The 19163-nt window shown below is 37.5% G+C and overlaps 1 protein-coding gene across 1 annotated transcript in view; it reads left to right on the top strand.

Moving 5' to 3' along the window:
• The window catches only part of OXCT1 (3-oxoacid CoA transferase 1), a 93669-nt gene that overhangs the window by 71703 nt on the left and 2803 nt on the right, over positions 1 to 19163 (top strand). The window contains exons 14-16 of the mRNA XM_009894704.1: positions 7524 to 7613; positions 12758 to 12838; positions 14739 to 14840. Coding sequence (XP_009893006.1) covers positions 7524 to 7613; positions 12758 to 12838; positions 14739 to 14840 — 273 coding nt within the window. The remainder of the gene's footprint in view (positions 1 to 7523; positions 7614 to 12757; positions 12839 to 14738; positions 14841 to 19163) is intronic.

Raw genomic sequence — 19163 nt, forward strand, 5'->3', positions numbered from 1 at the left:
CCTCAAGGTATTTAAAAGATGTGTAGATGTGGCACCTAGGGACATGGTTTAGTGGTGAACTTGGCAGTATTAGGTTAATGGTTGGACTCAATGATCTTCAAAGTCTTTTCCAACCTAAATTATTCTGTGATTAAGGCTCAGGTACTCAACACCTTTGCCTTAGACTTTAGTGGCGTGGTCTCTTATGGCTAGTGGTAGAATTTGGGGAGGGTAGGTAGTACCCACGGCAGAAGAGGACTGATTAAGTAAACTAGACATGTGTAAGTCCAAAAGGGCAGATACCATACATCCAAAGGTACAAAGAAAGCTGGCAATTTCCTAAACCACCAGGCTCAAAGCCTAGCTGGCCAGTAGTTCAGTTAACAAGCAGCAGCCTCAGGGATGATACTGGAACCAATACTATTTAACATCTCTGTTCCCTACAAACGATATAAACCAAATACAATTTTGAGCAAGAAAATTAACTCTAGCTTTGTATATTCTTCTGCTGGAGTATAAAATTCTTGTTTTGATAGCTAAGGTAATGCAATTAGAGAGCTGAGGAAGAGGGTGATGTAATTTGTGCAGGGTGATGCAGTTTGGATACATAAATCTGGATTATTCTTGGTAAAAATAAATAAAAAATCCTTGAATTTTGGAAGTAGCAGCCTTAATTTCTAATGCTGTAACTTGGAGTAGCCAAACCTAAAGGATTAAAGCCTTAATAATGAAATAAATGGAAAGAAAATGATACAAAAATTCTGAGCTTTGTTAAAGAAGATTATCTGAAAGGAAGACATGAGGAAACACAATTAAAATTTAGTAATAATTCTTTTAATTTACCATCTGTAGAGGTCAGTATAATCTAAAATGTTCATAATATGATTTTTTACATTATTGGTAGTTTTTCTGTAGACCTTCAAAGTACAGATTTCGCACAGTTTTGGACACTTTGACCATGAGTTGAACTGTATTTTCATTGGTAGAGATATTTTAAAATGAAAGTAAACTGGCAGAGGCTAGCTGAGTATGTAACTGTGGGTTTTTCTGTTTTTGGTTTTGTTTTTAATTATTATTTGTGACAGCAGAGGGCTCCACAGCGAGAGCTTTTCTGACTTGAAATTATAATTTTTAATTATGGAGAAGGGACACTTATCCCTGAATGCCTGAGAATGCTGTAGGTCTTCTCCAAGGAGCCTTGTTGCTACGAATTAGCTAAATTCTGCATGAGGAGAAAATACGCAGGTTAATTATGTTAAATTACTGGGTTTCTCTTAGTAGTAATGTGAAGTTGTCTGATGTCTGGGACATGACTGAGTAGGGCTTTTACAGCAGTAGCTGAACAAAGGAGAAAGACAGGACCTGCAGTTAAGTAGAGTCTCCTTGGAAGTCTACATTTCAATGAGATATTATTTCAGTATTAAGAGAGATTATGTTTTTGTGGATACATGTCTTGGAATGAAGCCTACAGTAATGTATCAGCTTACTGCTTCTCTGCCAACAAACACGTGCCTGGAAGCCCTGCAGAGCCTTTGCAGCACATAATTAACACCATAGGAAGAGTCCTGGAGCCCCAAAAGAGAAAGGGAGAGCATTGTGTTAGCTTTACTTCCACCGTTTTGAGGGCTTTTTCTATAAATTTAGTTTATGTTTATTTCTCTTCAGACTGTATGGAAGGAATGTAGGAGCTCACTGTTGGTGTTTTATTCATACTGTCTTAAATTTTCAATGTGGGAAGTGGCAGCTATGCTTTAGGCATCTGTATAATGAGAGCAGCTGAAGAAATTCTACCTGTCTCAAAAGTGCAAGCATATGTCTAAAGACTCGTGGTCTGTGGGTTAGCGGTAACAATTGTGACTACGATATGGAACCATCACTTTCAAGTGAGACTAGTAGTATGTTGGCAGTAATATTTAATTATTGCACGCTACGCTGTTTGTTTTGGAAATGGCGTGCAAAGGTCCCACTACACTGAAATAACATTCTTCACTACAAAGCGAATCCATTTCGATGAACCATGTCACAGAGTGTTTTGAGTTGCTCCTGAGATGCAGTTTCTTGATGTATTCGTTTGAATTTCACTCAGTAATTTGAATCTGTTGCCAATGGTTATTTCCAGTTAGTTTTATGGGAGAATAAATGAATAAAATTTGACCAACTTTCTTTGCATGTTTTCACCCTGTTGTGCATGTAGAGTGTGCTCAGCTTTGTTGCATTCAGCCAGTATTAACTCTTTGTTGTGTTGTTGCATTATCAACTTCACTGATTCAAAAATCCCATTAATGATTTCCCAGTGTTCCTTGGTCATATTCTCAGAGTAGTATCTAATTTAGCTGTCATAGTTGACAGTATAATTAAAATAATTCGGTAATTGTGCCCTATATAGGACATAAAATCAGTGGAAAATAGTATAAGAAAGTATATCTCAGAACACTTAATCTTCATCTTTTTCTGTCTTTTTTGATACATTCTTCATCCAGTCTTTTTCACTGAAGAGATAGAAAGTGAAATCTGGAAGAGTTGTGGCTTTCATTTTAGAATCAGCTATAAACGTACTTTTCCTTTAGACTCTGGGCTGAACAATGAGCAAAGGATTGTCATCTACATTTTTATGTTTTTAGAGAAGATTTTTGCATACATATTGTTTTAATATTACCTTCTTTTTGGTATCTTTTTTGTGCAAAGCTAAGGTCTGTGCTAATAGGCACCCCTCCAAACAAACAAAAAAACCCTAAACAAATCACATCTAACCCCACAACAATTGACAAGATATTTTTGTTAAATAGGAGGTTATCAGGGCTATATACAACTTAACTTGTGCTGTGTGTGTCATTTGAAGCTGACGTATCTGTGAAGACAGGCAGTACCTATATGGAGAGGGAGACCTGTGTGAGTAACCTGTGTTAGTGCACACATAGCACTGCAGAGAGGGGCAGAGCAGAAACCTTTGAAGCGGTCCTAAGTTCATGCTTTTGACTGCAGAGTTAGCGCCATTGATGATGGAGATGGAAGTATCTTGTATCCACTGCATTACCTTCATTTCTGCTTTTCTCTGTGGAGTTCATACTGTTCCAGTTGCTCTGAATTTTAGTCGCTGTCCCTGGCATGATATAATTATTTCCTTTCATGAGGAAGCTGAGACTCGTGATGGATTCTGTACCTGCCACCTAGTCTGTGTCTGTGGTCATCAGAGACCACAGACATTCTGTGGTCATACTGACATTCTTAAAATCTCTACTCTGTCATCGTAGGTATCTTGTTCAAGGTGATGCCTGAAAATTCAGATTGAATGGGAAGCCTGCATGAAGACTGTAGTTTAAATTAGAAGCATTCATTATCTTCTGTAAGAGTTTTTGAAATAGTAGTTTTACTAACTTTGAGCATAGTGTGAGGCATATGTATTCTTTCTTTTATTTTATGGAAGGAGAAACAAATTTCAGACTAAATTCTATTTATTTAATACAGTATTAGGGCAGTTGGCAACACAGACAAGAACTCTTAACAGGGAAGCAGCTCAGTTCCTTTTCAAACAGGTATAGATTTTCACCTTGTCTGTCCTTTGATACTCAGTTTTAAATTGAATTATTCAAGCTTTTATTCCCATCTGCATTCTAATCCTTCAAACTCTGCGTTTACCACTGATAAGTTTTCACTGTTTCTTGAACGTGTCAGTAGCATCTGCTTTGCTGTACTGTTGATGTGATATGTGTTAGTCTCAAAAGATTATGTTCTTTTAACATAACCAAGATCAGTTCAGAGGCATTTTATCCTATGATGTTGGGAGTAGCTATAAAATTCAGTTACAGAAGAAAAGTCCTTCCCCCTGGGAATATAGAGGAAGGGTTTAAGACACCAGCATGGATTCAAGATCTTAACAGTGTTTGAAAGCTCCTGAATTTTCCTCTTTTCTCTCAGCCACCTCTTTTTAGTCTGAATTTTCTTGTAAATTGTTTCCTGCTTGCTATAGCATTTTTCTCGCTTGCAATACGGTTGTGGAAAACCTTCACATTCTCTTGAAAAATATCTTGGACTGTCTTGCCCACCTTGGAGTACTCACAGGCTTCTGCTGGAATGCCAAAGATTATCTTGGATGCTGCAAGTGACCAAAACAAGCAAGGTATCTGTTTAGGAATTACTGTTAGGCTAAATTACATTCTCAGACTCTTTAATGTTATATTTTGACCACTCAAATGATGTTCCAATATGAAGATATCAGATGAGAAAATATGTACCCTTCTCTCATATTTTCTTAAAGATGCCCCATTACCACAATAGCAAAATAATTTGTTTTGCAATAAGTAGGCGTTGTAAGAAATCTGACTAATTTTCTGTGAGTTTATGGCAGCAGAGAAGCAGAAGAGCTGAATATCTTAATTAAATATAAAAGATAATTCATTAGGTCCATGAATTTCCACCTCTTGCACCCCAAGATTATTTGGACTGAGGCTTAGCAAGAACTGCTGATGAAGCACAACAGGAAAAGCAGAATTCCTCCCAGCAATATGGAACTTGTGTGGAAACTGAGAAGCTACAAGGAAAATGTCAGTTTGTTTCTGTCCTCTACCTAACCCTCTGTATAAATATTAGCAACATTGGACCTCCCAGGAAGCGCATGGCTAATTCAAAAAGCTTTTCTTCTCACTTCAAGCTCTTGCTGATGAAGTGGGTGTTATAATAGTGCTTCAAATTACCGGTGCTCTACCATTGAACTAAGTCTTTCTTTCTGGTTTCTTAAGCTAGCAACACCAATGTATTTGGGAACTAACAAAAATAATTTTAAATAAATCAATGGGAGGGGATGCAAACCCTGGACCTTACCAACATGCTAAGAAGATGCAGGAAACCTGCAAATGTACTTTAGCAGTTGCTTATTTGAAATACCTCCTTTTTTATTTTATTAATTGTTTAAAACAATTGAGCTTTGTACAGGTTCTTACATTACACTTAAATGCCTTATTGAATATCCAAGAGTGAAGAGTTTTACTTTTTGCAATTTGCCCTGTTCAATCAAAAAGAAATAAAAATTAACATTATTTGAAGTGAAATCTGTAGTTCCCACCTCAGCTAGTATCCAGCACTGCAAACCTGATTTAGCTTTTTTCAGAGATTTCACAGCAGAGGTGGCTGTTGGAAGTGGTCTTCAGGAGGTGAAAATGTTTATTTTTATGACAGGCTGAATATTACATGCAAAGTATTCAAATAAAACAATCTGAATTATGTCAGTGCAATTAAATATGCTATTAAAATTGCAAAGAAACAGAAATTGCTTGTTGCTTATAAATGTGCAGTGTTTATAAATCTCGGAACTGTTTTGGTCTGCATGCTTATCCTAGGCAAAAAGGAACAAAATGTCTTTTGGGAATCACCTTTTAGTCTCAAGCATTTTAATTCAAATTTAGGATGCAGCTGTCCCCTATGCCAGTATGTTTTGGGGGAAAGTGCAAGTTGTGGGAGTTTGGTAGATGTACTGAGAGTAATATAAGGCTCTTATGCTTTGGATATTCCTCAAAATAAAAGCATGTCATTACTTGGCTAGTTGGAGTTAATGCTTAATTGATTTGCTTCACGAGGCACCCTACAGTGATGTTTGCCTAAAGAGGAGGAGCAGATGTAGCAATTTAAAGGTGCCTAACTCCTTTTCAACTTTACTTGCATTTTCCTGCTTCTGCACACACACAGGAGGAGGTCTTTTCTCTCAGTCGTGTATGACAGCTTCTCCAGCAGTAGATTTGTCGTTGTTTGTCCTTCATTGGTGCATATTTCTTCAGATATTTCCTAGTTGTTATAGGTCTTTACTAGTTAATAGAACTAAAAAGCCTGAAAAAGAACTAACAGCATTGTCAGGACAGGTGTATTGATAGCATAATCCTCAATGCAAACATATTCTGAGCTACTGGAGAGGCAATCCATCATCTTCAGCTGCTCTGCATTATCTTGTCAGTGAGCCTCTGGCAGGCAGGTTAGAGGTCACTGCAGTCTCTGTAAGAGCTCTGTGTTTCCAGGTAGGATGGAGAATGATCTGAGCAGTGCCAGGAAGTTAAGGACAGAGATGAATCCTCTCATCCCTCTCAGATTTGTGTTTGCAAAGAAATATTTAGTAGTAATGTTAATGTTATTAATATTAAATATTAATCTGACCTGACAAATTCCGAAAGGCTTATTTATGGATATAGCAAGATATGATTTTATGATTTATTCTTAACTGTGCAAACAGTAAGAAAATAAGAAAATTTCCGGGTGGGGGGGGGGTATATTCCCTTCGTTATGATCAAGAGGCGATAATGATCAAGATACTAATAAGTTGCTGGCCTGTCAGCTTAGTAAGAAAAGTATTTTCCATATGTTTTAGGTCATGGACCGTAAGTACTGATGCTAGTAAGGTATTGAATCACTTAGCTAATAAAAGGAAGCTTAAGACAAAAGCTTTATACTAGGAAGTTTTCTAGTCGTTTAACCATATACTTTTAGGTTTTAGGTATAACAAAATGTCCATTGTATTACTGTCCATAATTTATTTTAATTGCCGCTAATAACCAGTCAAAAGGGAGCAAATGCAAAACACTTGAGACAGAAGTTAGTTTATTTTAATCTGTAAAATTCCTTGCCTTGTGTTTCCTACTAACGTCCCCTATCATGCAGGTGTCTTGATGTTCCACTCCACTTTTTGACCTCCTCAGCAACTCTGGAGTGGCATAGCAGGTTGTTGCCTTGTTTGGTTTTTAGGGTCTGGCACTTGTTGTCCAAAAATGACTGCTCTGCTCGTATTGATAGAACTTTGTACTTAGGGTCATTTGCCATCGGAAGTGTGCCAAGTCTCTTACCTTCCAAGATCACATGTGTTCAGTTTAAGGTGGTAGAAGCAGGCAGGGGTTGAGTGCTGTAACGTTACGGAAAGTAAAAATAGAAGTAGCTGAACATCAAGCCGTAATACAGCTGCTGTGATAATAGGTGCAATTTGGACACCCTTTAAGTCACAGAGGCAGAAAGCAGTGCTTGGTTTGAGGGACAAACAGCAGTGAATACTAATCCACATTTATTTATTTGCCCATATTCTGAAATGACATCCACTAACATCTGGAATAGAATAAAAAGGTCAGTTTGTGCTGATACAGTGATATGAGCCATGGCTTTCTAAACTGGCAGGTGGAGAGTGCTCAGATGTTCTTGTTGCTACATTTCATAAGCAAAGATTTGTTTTGAGGAAGTAATGACATTTCTACCAACAGGAGAATGAACACTTTGCTTTTCTAATGTCAGAACCATTGGAACTAAATTCATTGCTCCTCAGTGTCAGGGCTTCCATTAAGCTAATGGTACTACCCAGATTTAAGTTACACCCCAGGGCACCAGCTATGGCAGTGGATCCTTACTCTGCTCATCATTCTTTTCCTGTTTCCGTCATATACAGCCTAGACTGAGGCAGCCGTTACTGCTCTGGTGAAGCTTTGTTAGTGTTTGAATACAGTGGTGATGAAATAGGTGGTCTTTCTATGCGGGATTTAAATAATAAAAAATTTACATTTCCATTAAAAATTTAATTTTAGGGTAAGATGGTAAAAGGAATGGGGGGTGCCATGGACCTGGTATCCAGTGCGCAGACCAAAGTGGTTGTCACCATGGAGCACTCAGCCAAGGTAAGGCTCTGCCACTCTTTATAAATAAGAATTTTGTGCTGTACCAAAAAGGAAGAAGGAAAAAAATAAGACATCTTACATTCATTCTGCTACTTTGTGGGGATTTGACAGTTTTTCTGTTTGTTATGGAGGTGCAACAGGAGGCTAGGTTAGTATGGTTCCTCTTCTAAGTGAATCATTCACCATGGAAAAAGATGAAATATTAACTTGATGTTTAAAAGCTGCACACATTTTTTAGTTACTTCATGCAGATTTAATGATTGGCAATTGCCAGAGCTACAGTAGATGCTACCCCAGAGGTTTTACTCCTTGCCTCAGAATAATTTGAAAAATTAGGTTCCCCATGGTTAAATACTTGTTATGATGGAAAGATATTTACCTTTGAAGTTGCCAGTCAAATTGGTACTGGCAGCTTAATAGAATAGATCTTTTTGGCATGATGAGATGCAGGCTGCCTTACATCGCTATGTGATAGAGGTTAATTTAGAGACTACTGTGTGGGGGAAGTTTTATAGATATAAACAGTGGTCTCCCTTAGAAGGTCATAGGAAACTTGTCCCTTGAAACTTCTAAAACAGGACTGTCCGAACTGTGAGAAAAATGTACTGGAGGACAAAAATACTTATTTTCAGGGAACTATACCAAATGTTTAAAAATGAATTTTTTGTTTAATTTCTTTTTTTTTTGTTATTCCAAATTTGTTGTGTGTCTGCAATAAGAATTAGTTGTGTATTGCTCAAGATAATACCCCTGTCAGAATGCATAAGGGCAAGCATAAGGAATTTTCATGGCAAACCATAGTAAATATGTAAATATGAAGAAAGAATTTTCACTCTAGAAAAATAATTGTTGAAAAATATAGTAGTTTCACAGTTTATACTAAGCTGTGATCTCAAGGTGCACATTTTCAGTAACAGGGCTGAGTCTCACCCACTATTTTTTTCATGCATATCTATAAATAAGTGAAATTCAAATAAATTAATCTATACAACTCTCATCAGTATCACAGCCTCACAAAAACTGGGTGTGTAATTATCCATGTGCTCAGACAAATACTTCAGGTATTAATGAAAAAACATTTATGCTAAATTTCTAGTTACTGTGGAATTTGGTTAAAGCTCACAGTCCACACACAGTGTAATTATTCATGCTAGTTTTTTCTCTTAAATATACTAGTAACAATATGTTTTTTCATTACAGTGCTTGGAAGTTGTTTGCATGTTGGTTAATTGTCAGTAGGAGTACTGAAACCAGAAAAAGATGGAAACACAGATAAGTTCACTGTTAAAAGCAGTCCAGGCATACACTTAGCTATTTTGGCATATGTATACATAACATATATGTACATGGTATGCCTGGTGTGGACTTGTAGAGAGCCAGTTACAGGCTTTCATAAATTTTTTTTTTCTGCTTTTGTGAGAAGACACTGCAAAACTAAACCATGGGCATGATTTTGCAAGTTACTCTTACTTTAAAATGAAGGGTATTATTGGCACCGTTTCTTCTGCTTAGTTAGCATCTTTTTGAGGTCTTCATACTGCTTCTTCTTGTTTGTTCAAAGTGAAGATGGTGAAATATGGAGATCTAATGTTTGGAAATCAAAAGTTTCTGTTACAGTTTTCAGGTGCTCCTCTTTTTTTTTTTTCTTTTTTTTTCTTTTTAATATATATACACACACAAGCAAATTTAGCACCTGTAAGACCAGTTCTGAAAGTCAGGAGGTTTTTTTGGGGGTGAATGCTTCTTACAGAGCCAATTTTATATTCATGGCTTTTTAATTCTTTACACCAAAGATTTTCTCACAAATGTATTTCATCTACATCTATGCATCAGAGCAGCAATCCTTCATCCTGCTCAAAGCCCAGAGTGCTACTGAGTGAAAAAAATGTCTGCATGTACTTTGGCAGTCTGTTGTGTCTGCTGGCTTTATAGTATAGGGACATTTTTGTCATCTTATTCTCCAAATAAATAGTAAGAAATCTATCATTAGATGCCAAAGTCTTCTGTAAATCAACAGCAGTCAAGATTTGATGGGTTGAAGTAGAGTGGAAGGTCATGTGATATACCCAGCACCTTCAATGGACATGTTCAAAAGTTGCTGCTATGGGTAGTTCTAGCAATCAGTTTTGTCTGATTTGTGATCTTGTGAAGGATCTTTTAATCCTTTTCAATTGTTTTGTGTAATAGTAATGGCTTGTTAAACATTAAAATAAGTTTTCTAAGAATTTAAAAGTGCATTCTCCTTTCAGTACAATGATGCAGTTCTTAAACATAGAAATAGGCTGAGTCCTTGCAGTGCAGGCAAAATATAATTTACACATAATTATGAGGGCAAAACTAGTATCTATCTTAACACTGAAATAAATACTCAAGCAATTTTCATCTGTTTAAATTCTGATATGGAGTATATTACAAACAAAACTAAATATGCCCTGCCCCAAATTAGTTACATTTTTAATTACTTAATTTTTTACTTGTAATGAAAACCAAAAGGTACAGAACAAAGATGAAACAACATGAAATTAGTTTTGTAGAAGGCTCTTCAGCTTAAGAGACACTATTGGGGAAGGGTAACGTAGAAATACACAAAATAATAAGGGCCTGGAGAAGGTAGATGCAGAATGGCTTGTCACTGCCTTACAAAATAAGTAGGGGTAGCCAACTGAAATTATCAACCAGCATGTTTAAAACAACCAGAAACATTTTTCCTAGCTGGCTAATGAAGTTCTGGATGATGAGGGGGATGATGCAGAAGCTCAAAGAATTAAGTCTGTATGAAAGGGACTAAACCATTTTATGAAGTTAAGTTCATCAGTGACAATGAAATAGCATTGCCCAGAAGCAGTCTGTAGCTCAGGAAGTCTATACATCACAGCATGCCAGGAACCAGGAGGGTACATCTATGGAAGGGGGGGCTCAATTTTTGCTCCATATGCTTAGGCCACTGTGAAACATTTGCCAAATGAACCTTAAGTCTCATTCTTTATGGTATTTCTTAATGTATTTTTTGGTAAGCTAGTCTTTTGTTTATAATCATGAAGAAAAATAATAGAATGTAATGTTGTTATTTAATCTCTAAACAGTCACTGTTCGTCTGTACCTAATCTGCTAAATATTGCCTAAGAGAAATAAACGCCAAGTTCTTACCCCCATACCATTATTGACATGTTTTGCAAAACATAGTAAAGTAATGGCTGGTAATTGTTCCATGTTACGAAACGAGTTGTCTACACCATTCAGAAAAATAGAATGGAAGATAGTGTTAAGTACTTGATTTGGATGTGATTGAAACATGGAGCACTGCATTGAAAGCTGCTTTCCATCATTGTGAATAGTTTTGATTTCAATGTGTTGTGGAAGATTAAGGACATTTTTGTTCTCCAACAACAGAATTTTTTACTTAAAGCAGACTGAAACACCTTAAGGTTTTATGGATCTACACAACAGTCTTCCTTTATCTGAATAAATCCCATATAAACTCAGAGGGTAAAAAATCATGGAGTTCCATCTGGATTCCTATTCTGATAGTGCCCTGATGGAAAAAGCCACCTTTAATGCTAACTGGCAATACAATAATCTTCAGTTTGAGTGTTAAGAAGGTGGAATTTATCAGTTCTCAGGGGCACAGAAGCTGTTCAATCTGTCACCTCTGCAAGTCTATGCATTTCAGTCTCAATTGGATACCAAGAAGAGACGCTTAATTTCATATGGCTGAGAAGCATACCTGATATGTTACTGAAGATATTACAAATAGCACACTGTAATCTTGGCTTTTAGGCAAAGTGCACAGGGAGGTCCTCAAGATCGACAAGATATAAGTAGATCAATTGAAAATAACACTGTCACAAGTCATTATTTTCATTAAGAGTGAGCAAGTTTCATCAGAGTAGTTGCCTTGATACCAGATGCAGATCTTGACAGTATAATTAGCATTAGAAAAAAGTATTTCCTTGCAGAAAAAGGTAAATGCAGAAGCACATGGTTTGCTCATTTGGTTATCACTCAGGAGTCAAACTGGCTGAGAGTTGGTTCCTGAGTTCATATTAAGCCCTAAGGCAAACTGATGATTGTACATTTTAAAAGTATTGCATTCACATGGTTAAATGGGACATGTAATACTCTAAGAGTTTTGAAATGCATAACTGAAAATTGATAATTAGAGAAAAAATGAAAGCATGTGATAATGGGAGAAATGCGCACTTTATGCTACCTCTGTAAAACGCCTACAAATACTGACTAAAATTGTAGCGATCCATCTCTTTTATACATCCAGAGCTATTGCAGCCTACATTCATTTATCAGGATCTAAAGCCATTTGTGAACTCCTATTAAAAAAATTGAAGAAAAAAAATAAAGAAAAAAGAAGGGGAAAAAAAAAATAAGGAAAAAAACTCACCACCCAAACCTTACCTGCCCAGCTTCATGCCAGAAGCTATGTCTTCTCATTAGGTAATACTTTTCCCAGGATTTAGAGTAGCTGGCATTTGATAGTCCAGAAAAGGAAGTGCTGTAAGGTAAATCCTATTTTCTATATATACATTCTTTTCTACTATGTTTACATCTCTAAAACGTAACTCCTGTGTAGCACTTGAAGATGAGCATCTTGCACTCATCTCTTAGTCTGCTTTTGGGCTTTCTTGGAGAGATGGAGGGAATGGGAATTCAACGTGGGTAAAGAAACTGGGTTTATTATTTTCAGAGCATGACTATGCACTTGAGCCCTGGGGATTTGAAATCCCTGTGTGTATGGCTAATCCTGCACATACTGTTTGTGATAAAGTATAAGACAGAGAAATGTTTTTCCTGCAATCATCAGTGAGGTCCCATGTTTCTCTTATCCTGACCTTGCAGCAGGAAACAGAAATTATTAAGCAGAAGTATGCAGAACTTCTAAACTCGGGAGTCCGCTCAGTGGTACAGTGAGATTCTTAGTCATCTCCCTGTATGTGGGATTTAAGTAATAACTGTCCCAAATTGCCAAAGATGTAATCTGCCACAGAAGTTAAGTCGAAGTCTTCTGAGTACAGTGAATGTTTCGATAACACTGAATGTCCAGAGCTGTGATTTTCATGTACGTATTTGAATTCTGAGTAAGCTGTGTTGTTTTTGAAAATTAACATTTGTCTGTATATTGTTAAACACAGGGCAATGTCCATAAAATCTTGGAAAAGTGCAATTTGCCCCTTACTGGGAAACAATGTGTAAACCGCATCATTACAGAGAAGGTAAAGTACTTTTCTTGAATCCTTATCAATACTTTCCTCCTCTATTCCTAAGAAGGGACACTCAGTAATTAGTAAAAATGAAGAACGTGTTCGGTATCTGTTGCTAATGAAGGGCGTAATTCCCTTGAAGTTCAATTCCAGAGGTCTGGGGGCTCATATTTTTCACTTTGAAGCTTTCACCATTGACATCTAGCATACTGGACTGTACTTTTCGATGCCTTCAGAACAAAGGTGCCATGCATGAGAAGTATGCCAAAAATTTGCTGTATGAGATGCAAATCCTCAAACACAGCTGTAATCATGGCTCCTTTTTTTTTTTCCGGCAGACCAGCAACTGTGTAGCACGTATGTGTCAGGCAGTTGGCATCTTCCCTGGTGTATACTACAGACTTTTTCAGAGAAACACAACCTGTAGCTGTAGCGGCGCTTTTCTTTTGTCCTTACTTGATTCCATTGGTGAAGCAATTTACCCTCCAGTGCAAGTACATGTGAGCATCTGATATTGCTGCTGCTCAAAGTACATTAGTGGATCTTTTCAGCAAAGGATAAGTGACTTAAGGTTTTTACTGTAATCATACTCCTTTTATTATCAGTGTTTACATTTCTAAGGGCTTAGAGTAGTCCCTCTGTGAGCCATCTATCATATTAAGTAGAATGCATCAAAGGTGCTGATGTAGAATTTGCTTTCTCCCGGTGGTATATTGCTACCGTAATTTAAAGGGTTTTTTTCATCCAGAAAGTAAGGTAAAATAAATGAAAATGTGGAAGTTTTTCCAGTCTTCTACTAACTGGTCATGTATAAATGTAAGGTACAAAAAAGTGAGAGTGAACAAGGACTGACAGAAAATAAACAACAAGCAGAAATTTTTCTAAGAGTCACCACTTTTCAGGTCAGGTTGCTTTATTAGGAGATGACACAGGTGCACAACAGTACTGAGATAGTGTTGCAAATTCTGTTTCCATACTGTCTTCCTAGTGTGTATATTCCTCATGACCAGCTTCTCTTTTAAGACCTAGAAGAGCTATCGCTTTTCAGTCCCATAAATCAGTCTTGTGCCCAGAGGAGAGCTGAACTTTAGGACTTCTGTGATAAGCTTAAGACATCACTTTCGTTTCAGATTCAGTCTCCACTGGTCTTTTTCTATTTACTTTTTTTTTTTTTTAAAGAAAATGACTATAGACCTTATGGTTTCCCTGGCAACTAGCTTGCAACCTGTGTATCTCCCTCTGGTAGTCACCATTACAGGTGTTTTTATTTGATGTGATTGTGAGCCTTGGAAGTGGAAAGCATATCTAATGAAGATATTAGAAAGAACAGGCTTTGCTCCTTCAGCCACTTCCTCCCAGGCTCTCTATTTAAAATAAAACAAGAAATCTTGTCTTTCATGGCTAGCTTCTGAAAATACTAAAGTTTGCCCTGGGTGTGCAATAGCTGTTGGAGAAGCTTATAATCTGACAAAGATGATCAACCATTCTGTATTTCACTAGTGGCCTTAAAATGAAATAGAAGAATGAGGGACACGTTGTCTTTTCCTGTTTTCCTTCATGATCTCTTGGTGAGGATTGTCTTGCAGCAAAGAACGTCTCAGCCTTTGGACCTCCAGTTCTCACCAGATTGGAGCAGGAGGCATGGTCCTCATTTCATGCAATGAAGACCACTTGCATGTTTTCCCACAAAACACCTCTCATATTTTGGATTCTTTCAGGTACAGATAACTGTAGCAGAAATCTTTATTGGTGGTCAGAAAAGTGAAAAGTGAAACCATTTGATAATGGCATCTTTTGTTACTGAGGGAACTCTACCTACTTCAGCACACCATTTTGTACAATATTACTACTTACATCCTCGTTTTCTGCTTTGATAATAAAAAATTAATTGTGTGCTATTTGAACCTGACAGGCTGTGTTTGATGTGGACAAGAAGAAGGGATTGACCCTTGTGGAAATCTGGGAAGGACTGACAGTGGATGATATCAAGAAAAGCACTGGCTGTGACTTCACAGTAAGTCATTTTACAAACAAATGTAGTTAGTCTGGTGTCAGAAGAAATACTCTTCACAAATACTCATCACATGAAGACTTGTAGATGCAGTGAGTTTCCTCCTTAAAGGTGAGGGATGGGTAGATTTTCTGTGGGGTTTACAACGAAAATAAGAAGATAATTTAGGACTATCCTAGTATCATTATATTGGAAGCTTTAGGAGCTAGGAAGAACAGAAGAGATGGAGAAATGACTAAAGGGACAGTGTAGAAAGGGAACTTTTATGATGCTTTGCAGGGGGAATCTGGTTCATATCTGAGAGGTGGATGAATGTTTATTTTTCCACTGTATAAATTAATTTACCTAACTCTCTGTTGCTAAGTTTTCTTGCTATCTTTAGGTGGGGTTGTGAGTCTTCTCAACAGGGGTGAGAAGGTGAAACTTTCTGAGCCATGAGCCTGTGGAGTTTCATTCATTTCCTGTGTCCATAAGAGGGAGTTTCTGATAACTAAGTATGATAGTGTATGTTTTTCTTGTGGAGTTTTAAATATTTTAAATAAAGAGCTGTTCACTTCTGAAAATACAGTCGTTTATCTAAGAAAAATTGTTTGGTTAAAGACAAGTGACCTGCAACTGCAAAGTGCAGGAAACTACTGCAAAATCACTTTGCTCCATTATTAATTTTCCATGTAACATTTTATGGAAATCATTATTATTTTTTAATTTACAGCAGAAGCAACCTTCCATATTCAGCAGTTCTGTGTGCAAAAGAAATTATTCATTTAGCTTCTGACTGTGATTTAGGAAAAAATGATCAATTTTTTAAAACTTTAATAATGTCAGGACTTCTTTTTCTTTGGCTGATCAGCCTGTCAAACAGCTAGCATCCAAAATTAAAACACAAAAATAACCTTGTAGGTTAGTCACTTTGTTTTGTTCTTGCATATTTAGGTTGGGGATTAACTTTATGACGAATTTGAAGGTGCAATATTTGGTAAGCATTTAAACAGACTGAAACTACAGGAAAGGACTTTTATTGTCAGAGGACACCAGTCTTTCATGTTCCAAACCTGCTTGTTTGGAAGGAGTTGGTTTCCTTTCTGGTTCAGGTGACCAATATATATGTATTTAATTGAGCGTGTGTTACCCAAAGTAAAGTCCAGGAACCTATGCTCAAGGCAATGAAAGCAGAAGCAACCAAAGAATTCAGAAAACGAAGTGATAAGCTTAAAATGATGGGCTATGAGATTAAGCATTGCAGCAGCACAGTGGGTATGATAGGGCAAGACTATTAGGCCCAAAGAAAAGATTAGTACCACCCACTGTCCCTTAGTGCTTTCCTGTAAATGTTACAAATGAATGGTATAAATTTTGAATCTTTAGGATAGCCTGAAGTTAGCAATTGATGAGAGGTATTGCAGCAATCCATCGTCTAGGTCCCTGGGATCTGTCTTACTAGGATCGGAAAGGGACACTTCCCAGGCACCATTTCTTAGTTCTCCTGAAGGCGAATTCCAGTGCAGTCTGTTTTGTATGCCTGCTGTGGTCATGCATGAAATCACGAACTGCACTAAAGGAGCTGTGGGCATGAAAAATGTAGATACTGCTTGGTTTATGCACTTTCATGTATTTATCTTGAAAGCACATGGCTCGCATAAACGCTTGCAAAGCATGTACCTCTGCCGAGGTATGTGCAGGGGTCAGCGTTACTCACTGACTGGTATTTCCAAAAGTGCCTGCAATCTCTATAGCACTGCAGATGGAAAGCATGAACCACAATGTTTTGTTTGTTAAAGCTGCAGCATGGAAGAGCACTGGCTATTCCTTAGAGTGTTCCCAGGCCGCAGTGACCCAGTCCTCCTCTCATTGAAACCCTTACCAAAACTTCTATTGATATCAGTGACAGCAAGACTGGGTCACTTGTATGTAATATTGGACCCTTGGGGGCCCGATTTTCATATACAGCTAACACCTACAGCTCCTTCCCTTAGTTTTGGAGGTCAGAAAATAGAAATTTGAGCACTGCGATAGGTATTTGTTCAGAAAGCAGCATCCTTGGTCCTTTTTTTCCACATTTCAAGACTCTGCCTCAGGCTTTCTCTTGCAAGAGTAGCAGTTGTGCTTGTGATTATTTATGTTCACTGAATGAGACATCTTGTTCTTGTTTATATTGGTGACAGGAACTTCAGTGATATTGTATTGCTACAGTAAAAGCAGGTTTTTTTGGATCATATGTTTTGCTAGTCTGAAACAGAGCTAATGGGTGGAAAATGAGAAGCTGACCCTTTTCTAGCAGGTTTTTTCAGTGGATCCACTGAATGATCTGAACTAAAACAAACATCTCTCTAGGTTCATTACAAGCGAGATTTTAAGGGATGGCTGTACCTTTACATAAAACTATCTCTCCCCATGCAGACTACTCCTTTTTGGAGAGGAGAACTTTATAGCCTATATGGCTTTCTTTGAGACACATTTGGCTATGCAGTCCCATTTTCACAGCCTGCTTACTTATATGGAAAAACATTTCCTCAAGGACATTTGTGACCAAAAAAAAGTCAGAGAAAACATGATTTAGAGTCAACAATCTGCATTATAGACTGGCATCATGTAAAAAATAAACAATTCACCCTCGATTTACTGTGCTGTGAAGACAAGGTGTTGGCTTATTTTGCAGTCTTAAATCAGATTTGCTGTAGCCTAGCATATAGATCAGCCTGGCAGGTAATCTGTTCGGGCTTGTACTGGCTTATACTGTTGATTAAGCCATGAGAGAACAGACTGAGAACCATACTTCCACCCATGTATTTCATTATAAAAATAATCAGGATAAGTCTGTTCGTAAAAATTCCCCATCCCTCCCCCCCCCCTTGCGCTTCTTTTTTCTTAGTGTAAATGCTCAGTTGTACAAAATTATCTTAAAAGATAACATGGAGTTTAGGAAAAGTGTCTGCCAAGGAAACATTGGGTAGTTGGATAGCAATTGCCTAGTGTATGTTTAAAAAGAAATTTTGACTGTCCATGTTCAAACCAGTGAGTACGAAATAATAGATATAGGGTTTTTTTCTGGAAGTACATTTTCCTTTGTGGAAATAGGATGTTGCAGGATTGAGTCCATTTTTAAATGGATGTTTTTTCCTGATCAATCACCCCCACTGCAAAAAATCACATTAGGAACAGATTTTTATACAAAAGCTGATGTCGGAATTATGGTTTGCTTTTATCTGCAATTTCAAATAGTTAGGAGTTAATGAGGGATATGTAACTTTTATTATTTTAACAAATATGCTAACAGTGGTTGTCTTTTTTCTTTTGAGTGGCTGTTTTTATATTTTTGAACAATAACTTGCTTTTGCACACCTGGTAAGGTCATTAGAAGTTATTAGGACACAGCATCATTCAGAGTCAGGCCTTGGAAGAACTGCTTGCTATAAAGAAGTGTAATGAAATAAGCATAGGGCCGTTTGTGTACCTGGAAAGGTTAGTTTGGGGTTGGAAATCAGAGCGTCAACGAGCTTGAACTGCAGGGAGTCCCTGAGGCCCTGTGTCCTCTTACCATTTCGGAGTCTGCATACAGGACTGCCCAGGCAAACTGCTCCCGGTACACCTACCTGTTCAACGTTAGCAAAAGATTTTGAAGCTTCCAAGATAAACTATTCTTCCTGTAAGTGAAATAACATGAAGATGTGTTGCTTAGGAGGTACTGTAAGAAAGTAGCAACTCTGCGGCTGTGTACTGTAAAATAGCCTTCATTAAGTACGCTCAGCCTTTACCAAATGCTGTGCTCTTAGCACAGGGTGTTACCAAATTGACTGACTATACTGGGATTTAAAGCAGTGGGCTCAGGGGGCTTTCTGCATTTTGGACTTGATTACTCCTTGTTTTCCAAGCACAAACCAACCCTTTTGTTAACGTTAGCATTTTCCTGCTCATTTAATCACATTTTTATTTAGGGCAAACAGTTGTATTTGGGTCCAGTTCTGAGTGGTGCTGGGCTCTCACCACCTCTGTTATCTTCAGCAGGCATTGTGGCACCTCAGCACCCATGGGGATCCGACCCCATCTGAAGCGGATAGTGGTGCACACAAATGACAGCTGTTAGCATCAGATGCGCAGACATTACATTTAACGTAATATGCTCATTCAAATGTAAAACACTTGAGGTTTTTACGTCACCAAAATCTATGACACCAGAAAAACAATAATCTCCTTCAGTAATTGTCTGTTGTCATTTTTTTGCAGAATGCAGATTTTAATGGTGCTATCTTCATCCTCCAGTTTTTGCCTTTACTTCAGTGGAACAATCCCAGGGTCAGGTAGAAATAGGCCCAAATTAAGTGAAGCACA

Source organism: Charadrius vociferus, unplaced genomic scaffold, assembly GCF_000708025.1.
Source record: "Charadrius vociferus isolate BGI_N301 unplaced genomic scaffold, ASM70802v2 scaffold450, whole genome shotgun sequence".
Taxonomy (NCBI): Eukaryota; Metazoa; Chordata; class Aves; order Charadriiformes; family Charadriidae; genus Charadrius; species Charadrius vociferus.